The sequence below is a fragment of the Telopea speciosissima genome, chromosome 11, assembly GCF_018873765.1.
Source record: "Telopea speciosissima isolate NSW1024214 ecotype Mountain lineage chromosome 11, Tspe_v1, whole genome shotgun sequence".
NCBI classification, from domain to species: domain Eukaryota; kingdom Viridiplantae; phylum Streptophyta; class Magnoliopsida; order Proteales; family Proteaceae; genus Telopea; species Telopea speciosissima.
The window spans coordinates 43,395,534-43,405,924 of record NC_057926.1 but is presented as its reverse complement, the minus strand read 5'-3'; the positions used below and the strand labels follow the sequence as shown (position 1 = coordinate 43,405,924).

The window sequence follows — 10,391 nt, the reverse complement described above, 5'->3', positions numbered from 1 at the left end:
AAGAAATAAACCTCACTCCACGAATCTTTGTCACCTCCAATTCCTGCCTGCTCCAATTCCCTCCAATTCCTCACATAGGAGCAGAAATGACCACCCTACCCCCTGCTTGAACATACTACCCAAGGTAGGGTAAGGTGGTCATTTCAGCTCCTATGTGAGGAATTGGAGTGGCCAACGAATTGGAAATGATAAAAATTCCCACTCCACCCTACCTCTGTTACTGTTCATCTTCAAGGTCTTGAAGCAGGTTCACCTTAATAAACATCACTCTCCACAACTATTGCAACCACCACCACCACCACCATATCTTTCGCCTCCTTGTTGACAGTACTCCCTGACCAAGTTCCCCATCTCACTGCAATTGTAACATCCACCACCATCGTCGTAACCTCCACCACTATAACCACCCCCTCTCATTTGACCACCACCACCACGTCTACTCCCACCGTTATACTCACCATATCCACCACCGTAACCCCCACCACTGCTGCCCCTTCCCCCATTGCCACTGAAACCATCAGACCTGTTGCTTCCTTGAACATCCGCCCCATTGGGATCAGTCACATCCACGGCCTTCGTCCTCCCATCATCTCCCATATCAACAACAAACTCCACGAATTCCCCCTCGGCAAGCCTTCGACATCCTTCAGACATGATGGACGATTGATGAACAAAAAGCTCTACGTTTCCATCAATCATCGAGAGTGATGAATCTAAAACCTTTATGTGCATTGAACCACTTCACTACTCTGGTAGATCTGCTGCTCCCTTGCGATTCCTCCTCAATCCCAATACCCTAATCCCAAATGGGGGAAAAGGAAAACAAACAAACACACACGAAACCCTAACTCTCAAAATGAGTTGAGGGGAGTACTCAGGTCAAAATTGAAATAATGAAAAAACAATTGATATGGAACCTTAAAATATGCAAACTCCTCAGCCTATCTCAGCTTGAAGCCCAATTCCCTAAGTTAATCTTGGTCATGAGTTCAGAAAAGTTTGATTCAATGTCAAAATCAGAGGTTGAAGGAGTAGGACGGGGTCAGAGTTTCAAGAAAGAGGTTGCAGGAGGAGGCCAGAAGAAGAAGAGGAAGAAGAAGAAGAAGAGGAATAAGAAGAAGGGTAAAAGGGTCATCTTACATGGACCCAGGGTTAGCTTGGAGATTAAAAAATAGGGAAATTACACTACCACCCCCTGAGGTTTGTACTAAATACAAAACAACCCCCTTTGTTTCTAAATTATGCAATCGCACCCCTGAGTTTAGGTTAGTTGTTACAGTCAGCCCCACTCCATTAGTTAGTTGTTACAATGTTGATTAAGTTTACTTTCAAATGACTAATATACCCCTTTTATGGTGTGAGCTTGCCAGTTTGCCCATAGGGCATCCCTAACTTCCCACCCCCTTCTCCTGTTACTCGAATCAAAAAGGGGGTTAAGGTACTAGTTGGGTTCATCGCTACCCTATCGTTTCAATCAATCTTCATTCTCTCACTTCATCTCTCTCGCTACTACTAAGTTTTCACCTCTTCTCACTCTATTCCAAAATCCTGGTATCCTCAAGTGGATCCTACGTGTTTAGGGATTGAAATTTGTCGGAAAGATGAGGAGCAGCCCTAATAGTCACATTCTGATTAGACAAGGAGGAACATAAAAATAACGTATTTTGTAAGATTGCTCTGCTGCATTTTCATGATTATGCCCTGGATTTGAAAGATCAGATCTCGAGAAAGCCTTGATTTGGCTCAAGAAGGCAAATGCCTTGATCGCATTCGAACAAAACCCTAGATGAAATATCGCCATTGAACTTCTTGTTTGCTAAATTGATTATAGAAGCCGGTGAATTCCCCAAATTGAGAGGGATTTACCCTTCGAATTGGTTGTTGTTGAGGAAAATTGTGTCCAGGTTCTTGCTGAAGAGATCTTCAGGAATGGGTCCTGAGAACTGTTTTTTGTTCTGAGGAAAGCCTCCCAAGATTTTAACTCAAGTCTCTCTCTCTATATATATTTAATTAAAGATTTTGTTTTTAGTTTTTTTTGGGTTTTAAAAGGATATTTCTATAATGGGTACATATGATTTTTATCTGTTTTCATTTCTTTGAGGTTATCCAGAATCATTGAACATATAAAAATATATAAGGGTAAATTACAGTACAATCTCCTGAGGTTTGTCTTAAATACAGAGTAACCCCTTGTGTTTCTAAATTATATAGCCACACCCCCTGGGTGGATGGTGTTAAATAATACAATGTAAAATGTAAACTTTGTCCTTTTCTAATATTCTATTAAATAATATAATGTAAAATACCAACTTTGCCCTCTTCTAAGATCATAAACCAAAAACCTATTCAACCCCTCTTTACCGTTGCCTTCTTCCCCAAAACTGAAGTCGTCGAAGTCGCTGGACCTGCAACTCCACCGCAACCGCACAGGTATGCCCTTCTCCACCCGCCATTATCTATGTATTCTCTCCCTCATCTAAACTACTCATCTCTTCTCCCTCTCTTCCCTCTCGTATTTTTTTTCTTGCTCTCATGTCTATCCCTTATCGCTATTAACCTTAAAAGTTCAGCAAACCCAATGCCTGTAAGCCATTCCTCAAAAGTTCCCTACAAAATGAGCTTGAGGGAGAGAAGAATCAAACCAAACTTGTAAAGCAAGTGCTGTCTCCACAACCTGCACAAATTAATCAGCTTATCAAATTAGGTATTCATATCAACAAATTAATCTTGAATAAGATTGTTCCTTTTGATGTTATTTTCATGGGGATGATCTCTCTAGCTAGTAGGTTCACTAATCTGGCTGTGTGCTGACAAAGCATATGTTAGGAGGTTGATGTGTCATGTGAAGATTGAGGGATCGAGGATATACACTTTGGACAAAAGGAAATAAAGACTATGTTTCATTTTATTTAGGCAAAATCTTCGACCCACATGAATGGCTGTGTTGGTATGTCATGCATGCATTACTCTGCCAAGTCCATTTCACACTATAGATTCTGAATTCGTGGGCATTGTTGTGAGTGAAGATTAGTGAAATGTTAGAAAAAAAAGTAACTGGTAGATTGTGACAAACCTTTCAGATTTGAAATCAAAGTGAGCTAGACTAAGGGTTGTCCTACAACAGACTTGGGAATTTTGCCTCCACCTTGTGGTTATGGCACCATGAAAAACCTAAAGCACCAGCTTGACTTAGAATCAGCATCTTTGTTTCTAAATGTTGCAACACTTGTGATCAAAAAGATGCCCCGAAGAGCGATTTGGATCCTCTACTGCCGAGTTGCTTGGCAAGATCGTATTGTCCAGACACAGTGCTGCGCGCAATGACCGCCGTACCCCCACTTGGGCAAGGCGTTTGAGCAGGGGTAAGGCGGACATTGCATGTAGCACCGTGTCTGAGCACGGTCCTGTCGGGCAGCTCAGCAGTAGAGGATCTGGATCCCCCAAAAAGTGCTTCAAGAAAATATGGACTGGAGAGAAGGTATTGGGACTGGAGATTATATTTATTTTTGTTTTAATAAAAAATAATATTTCAATGAGACTCTTTAAAGACAGTTTTCTCAAACATTAGGTATTTCAACTGTAATTTAACCTTTTTTCTTCGTTTTTTGACAAAGGAAAGATGTTTCATATAAAAGTCATTTTTTTTGGGTAGTTTTAATACTTTCAAGATATTTTGTAATATTTTTTTTTGGAGAGGGTTTCTCACAAGACCGTGTTAGAAGGAATCTGCACACCATATTAATGATGATTTGGAGAATGGAATCATTTACATCGGCTTACATGGTCATAATAGGAGAGAGTGTCAGTGTGACCCCATAGATCATTATGTGAGAATTGAAGGTGTATATTGAAATCTACACTTCACTGACAGAATATGCTTCTTTTTCCTTCTTTTTCTTTTAGCCACCAAAACCCACCTTTTTCCTTCAGTGGAAAATTGATCTTACGCATCCTTACCATAAAGAGGGATTGAGAGATCAAGCAAGGGAACAATAAGAGGTTGTCGAGGGAGATTGGTCGAGAATAAAACAGTAGTATTATCATTGTAAGTTCTTGACTGTAACTTCTCAACCATCTATGAGGAAAATGTGAGAGAAGGCAACACAAGTCATAAGAGTCAACATATAGTCTTTCAATTCATTAAAAAAGGGAATATTTCACGTATCTCCCCTGAGGTATGATTTATGTACACTTTCACTCGTGAAGTTTGAAAATTTTCACGTATCTCTCCTACCTTCCAAACTAAGTAACAAAAACACCACACTCCATTAACTGTAGAGGTTAAACATAAAAATGTAGATTTAATTGACCAAAATGTCCACATCTTCCCTAAATCGTTTAGAGTTTGGGAAAAAAATTCAAATAAATCTTACCATTAAGTTGGAAAAAAAAAAATTCAAATAGCACCCAAGCGCTTCAATCCCAATCACCACTGAAACACAAAACGCCTCAGAGTCCATTGCATCTCCTGCCCTGATTCCTCCAACAACTTTGCCGGCAGCGAAGGTTCAGTCTCAGGCTCAAGCCCAACTAGGCGTGCCGACTGGCAAAGCTTCTGCGCTATCCTCGCCAGTAAAGTCGTCTCTCAGCAGCAAAACATCGAGACCACCAACAACACCGAAATCACAGCGTTAATGGCCACACAACCCTAGATTTGGTCTCTCTCGGCAATCTCCTCAAACCCTTGACCATCACTGATCTCTCCCTTGACCCTTTGTATGGCTCCACGCTCCGCGTGGCTTACCAAGGCGTCCCAGGCGCTTACACCGAAGCTGCCGCCGGCAAAGCCTACCCTAACTGCGAAGCCATACCTTGTGACCACTTTGAAGTGGCTTTCCAAGCGATCGAGCTTTGGATCGCAGACAGAGCTTCCTCCCTGTAGAGAACTCTCTTGGAGGTAACATACACCGGAGCTACGACCTCCTCCTCCGCCACCGCCTCCACATCATCGGAGAGGTGCATCTTCCAGTTTACCACTGCCTCTTGGCCTTGCCTGGGGTGAGGAACGAGTACTTAACACGAGTCATCAACCACCCACAGGCATTGTCCCAGTGTGAGCTCACACTCACCAAAATAGGCTTGAACGTTGTGCGTGAAGCCATCAATGACACCGAGACCACCAGCAACACCGAAATCACAGTCATATGTTGTAGTGTCCTGAGTTTTATTTTTTTCCAAACCCTAAACGATTTGGGGAAGATGAGGGTATTTTGGTAAAAACTTAACATTTAACATCTGCAGTTAACGGTTTTTGTAATTTAGTTTGGAAAGCAGGGAGGTACGTGAAATTTTCCAAACCTCACGGGTGATAGTGTACATTAGTCATACCTCGGGGTAAGGGTGTCAATTCGGTACAGTAACGGTATGGGAAAATGATACTGTACTTGGTACAATACGATATCGATATGAAGGTTGATACCGACGGTACATACCGATATCGTATTGAATTACCGAACACCAGTACTGTACCATATTATCATAAAATATACTTATATATATACTAATTTATATATAATAAATAATATTTAAGTATATATGTATTAAATATATATGATAATTAATATATATAAGAATATAACATACTAAATATAATATATTTCATACTATATATACATATAATATAAGAAACCGTATAATAAATACCATATATAGTATCATATACATACCAAATAAAACTGTATATCGTACCAATGCCGCATGATACGATATTAGTATGGGACAATGATACTGAAGCCAAACACCCCATACCAATACTGTACCATACCGCATACAGTACCATTGTCCCATACTACCCAACTGATGTGAAACTAAACTCCCCCCTCATTCTTGGCCATGGAACGTATTCACTGCATCAAGTACAAATCCTGTATAACATGAATCTAGCTACAAATGTACAAGTCCAACATTTTTCCACACATTGATCCTCTATTACGGATTTTATTTAATGTAATTAAATCTAAGCATTCAAGACTGATAATTGTAGTCCCGATGATGATGAAGAATAATGACTTCTAAGATCAAAACTTGTCTCTACCCAAAAAAAAAAAGAAGATCAAAACTTCTCTGTTACATATCTTGACTATATTCTGTTTAAATCAAAAGGGAAAAATAGGAGTTTATATCATACATTTGTTTCTTTGTTTAAGTTCCATGCATGGTTAGTTTAATTGGGGTAGATATTGGCTCTCAAACATAGAGAAGCAATCTAATCTTTATCCTTTTAGGAGTGTGAGATTTCTTGAAAGACCCTCTTTCCTATCATATGTCAAATTTGCTATTGTGTTTCATAACCATGGTTTAAGTTATCGATAACGTACCAGTTTTGCAAGTGATCGATCATGATACCGTGCTAATACCGTATCGGTGACACAGTACGAATAAGGGGTAAATTGATCCAAAAAACCATTTTTAAAGGTGAATCAGGGCAAATATGTCCGATACAACCAATCCTTGCCAATACGAATCTGTATCCATGTTCATAACCTCTCTAGTCCAACCATCTTCAAATGAAGTTTCTCTCTCTATCTCTCTCACTCTCAAAAGTTTTATCACTATTTATCTTACTCCAATATTCTAAGAATTAGTAAGAAAGAAAAACCATTGGAAAATATATCAAATATCATTTCTCGAAGTCAGTGTATCCCAATAGCAAGAAAAATCTTTATTCATCAATTTAACAATGCGTTTGATATGCATTTTAGATCGACTTTGCATTGTGGATGAGTTATTTTTATCGCTCAAGAATGCAATATCAACTTAGAATGCATTTCAAGAATGCATACAAACACAGTTTATTCTAGGTTTGACCCTTTTTATTATTAGAACAAAGTTTTTTTTACCATTTCCAATTTATTAAAGTATGCACAACTACAACATAAGAATAGAAAAAAGTTTATTTATTTATTATAATCATTATTTTAAATTCTAGAAAACATCACAACAACCCTCAGGTCATTATTTTTAACCCACACTTAACAGTGCATTGTGCGTTTTCGCAGGCAAAGTAACAATCTGGAGGAGGAAGTGCTAGCCGTGCACAATCCATTGGGGTCGCACATGAACAGATTTTTTATCCCCACACACTGTAATGCACTCTGCATTCCTACAGTCAAAGTGACAATCTGGAGGAGGAACCGCTAGCCGTGCACAATCTGTAGGGGTCGCACATGAAAGTGCAGCTTTTTTATCCCCACACACTGTAATGCACTCTGCATTCCTGCAGTCAAAGTGACAATCTGGAGGAGGAAGTACATTTCCACCACAGTCCTTAGCGCTCTTACAACTTGATGCTTCCACCATCGACTCTGCATGTTAGACGCAAAAATCGCATCATGTCTCCGAGAGAGAGAGAGAGAGAGAGAGTTAAGTTATCACTATCGGATAGGCCAATCCATATCGATATTGAATTGCTAACCATCGATGATGATGATATCGTGCTAATATTGTAATGGGAAAAAGAACTATGTCTGAGAGTGTGGCCTTTGTCAATACTCCCATGTGTCTCTCTCACCCTCAAAACAAGGAGGCAGAGGTGTGGAATACTGGCGTAGGCCACACTCTCGATATTGAATTGCTAACCATCGATGATGATGATATCGTGCTAATATTGTAATGGGAAAAAGAACTATGTCTGAGAGTGTGGCCTTTGTCAATACTCCCATGTGTCTCTCTCACCCTCAAAACAAGGAGGCAGAGGTGTGGAATACTGGTGTAGGCCACACTCTCGGAAAGAGAATTACTCTGTACTGATAAAATGATACGAACCAAGGGTAAAATAGTCAAAAATCTATTTTTTTAAGAAAAATCAAGGGCAAAATTGTCTGATACAAGCCAATCAGTGCCGATCTATATCGATATATTAAGAGAGAGAGAGATGACTAACCAGTTACAACAACCAAGAGGAGAACAACAAAAACCACCTTCTTCATGGCTATAGTGTATTGGAGACCTGCAATAGAGTTTTTTCTAAAACTTAAGATTTGATCACTGCACCGAATGTAGTTCTTGTATGACAATTGGATTGTAGCCCAACCATATTTATAGGATGATTTGTGTTAAATGAGGATACAAATATCCTTGAGGGTAAGGTGCCTTTATTACAAAATAAGGGAATATCTTTTATTAATATTCCTTATTTATTAACATGATTTTATATACTTCAAAAAAAAAAACATGATTTTATATAAATTCCACATACATTGTAACCTATCTTTTTTTTTTTTTTTTTGGTAGACATTGTAACCTATCATATCTATATATTAATGTGCTTACAAAGGAAAAAATACATTTAATCACTAGACCAAATGTAGTTCTTTTGGAACATTTGGATTGTAGCCCAACCAAATTTATAGGAATGATTTGTGTCAAATGAGAAAACAAATATCCATTAACAAGAAAGATTTTATCCAAGGCAGAGCCTGAGGGGGCATTTATTACAAAATAGGAGAATATCTTTTCTTAATATTCCTTATTTATTAACATAATTTTGTATAAATTCCATATATATTGTAATCTATCTATATTTATATATATATTTTTTTAGTATCACAGGATTTGTTGAGATCTGTACCAGATAAGCAGGAACACTGTATCTAGCTTACGGCCTTACACTATAAAAGGAATTAAACATAAGATTACTTTGGGTGGAGCAGAATCAGTTTGAGAATCGGATCTAGGTTACTCGGTCTTGACCGGCTAGCTGTAGGGAAGTAAATGGATCGGATTTGGCTCGGATAGTGTTATATCCACATCCGCACCCGATTAGCTTTCGGACGATTCGAATAGTGCTAAACGGATACGGACACAGATACGGATCGGATATTTTATCCGTTTACATAAAAATATAGCTTTTTGAATAGCTATAGCCTATCCGTATTTGTATCCGTTTAGCTTTTGAATGGATTCGAATATTGCAAAACAAATACAGACATGGATACGGAAACAAATTTCGACTATTACATGCCTAGCTGGCTGGGGAGGGTTAGATATATTCCGGGTTAAATGAGTTTGGTTCCAATAAAATCTGATATGACAAACCAACCGATGATCTATTCCGATCCATTTTTTGAAAACAATACCTTTACAAATCACAAGCTCTAGAGTCTAAAGCACAGCGGCACTTCTGGATGGTGTTGATAGGTTTGATGATGATGAGTAAGTGGGCTGATACAAGGTGTAATTAATGGCCATGGGTGGTATGTATTTATAAAATAAGGAAATTTACGTCTACCATCCCTGGGGTTTGAAACAATTATGTCTATCACCCCTGGAGTTTTGAAAATTACTTTCATACCCCTAAGTACTAACTCTGTTAGTTTTAAAAGGAAATGACAATTTTGCCCTTTCTTGTTTCTTATAAGACATAGACCCACTCCACGTACCCAACCTCTGTTACTGTTCATCTTCAAGGTCTTGAAGCAGGTTCACCTTAACATCACTCTCCATAACTGTAGCAGCCACCAGCACCGCCGCCATATCTTCCGCCTCCCTATTGATAGTCCCTGGCCAAGTTCCTCGTCTCACTGCAATTGTAACATCCACCACCATCGTCGTAACCTCCACCACTATAACCACCCCCTCTCATTTGACCACCACCACCACGTCTACTCCCACTGTTATACCCACCGTATCCACCACCTCCACCACTGTAACCCCCACCACGGCTGCCCCTTCCCCCATTGCCATTGAAACCATCAGACCTATTGCTTTCTTGAACATCCGCCCCGTTGGGACCAATCACTTCCACGATCTTCGTCCTCTCATCATATCCCGTATCTACAACAAACTCCATGAATTCCCCCTAGGCAAGGTTTCAGTATCCTTCAGACATGATGGACGATTGATGAACAAAAAGCTCTATGTTTTCCATCGATCATTGGGAGTGATGAATCTGAAACCTTTTTGGGCATTGAACCACTTCACTACTCCGGTAGATCTGCTGCCTCCTTGCGCCATTCCTCCTCGATCCCAAAACCCTAATCCCAAATGGGGGAAAAGGAAAACAAACAAAAGCACACGAAACCCTAATCTCTCAAAATGATTTGAGGGGAGTACTCAGACCAAAATTGAAATAATGAAAAAGCAATCGATATGGAACCTTAAAATATGCAAACTCCTCAGCCTATCTTAGCTTGAAGCCGAGTTCCCTAAGTTAATCTTGGTCATGAGTTCAGAAAAGTTTGATTCAATGTCGAAATCAGAGGTTGAAGGAGCAAGATGGGGGTCAGAGTTTCAGGAAAGAGGTTGCAGGAGGAGGAGGAGGAAGAAGAAGAAGGGTAAAAGGATCATCTTACATGGACTCAGGTAGTTTGAAGATTAAAAAAAATAGGGAAATTACACTGCCACCCCCTGAGGTTTGTCCTAAATATAGATCAACCCCCTGTATTTCTAAA

At 39.4% G+C, this 10,391-nt stretch overlaps 1 protein-coding gene and 1 pseudogene across 1 annotated transcript; both read right to left on the bottom strand.

Annotated features, from left to right (window-relative positions):
• Nucleotides 1-264: 264 nt before the first annotated feature.
• On the bottom strand, nt 265-9,474 carry LOC122645171 (annotated as a pseudogene).
• A 13-nt stretch (nt 9,475-9,487) lies between these two features.
• Nucleotides 9,488-9,790, bottom strand: LOC122645170 (glycine-rich protein 2-like). Its single transcript, XM_043838504.1, has one exon. The coding sequence runs from the start codon at nt 9,788-9,790 to the stop codon at nt 9,488-9,490; it is 303 nt and encodes a 100-aa protein (XP_043694439.1).
• Nucleotides 9,791-10,391: the final 601 nt, after the last annotated feature.

What these genes read in the sequence shown, in the direction of transcription:
- LOC122645170 (XM_043838504.1), bottom strand. Translation starts at nt 9,790, where the DNA reads ATGGAGTTTGTTGTAGATACGGGATATGATGAGAGGACGAAGATCGTG.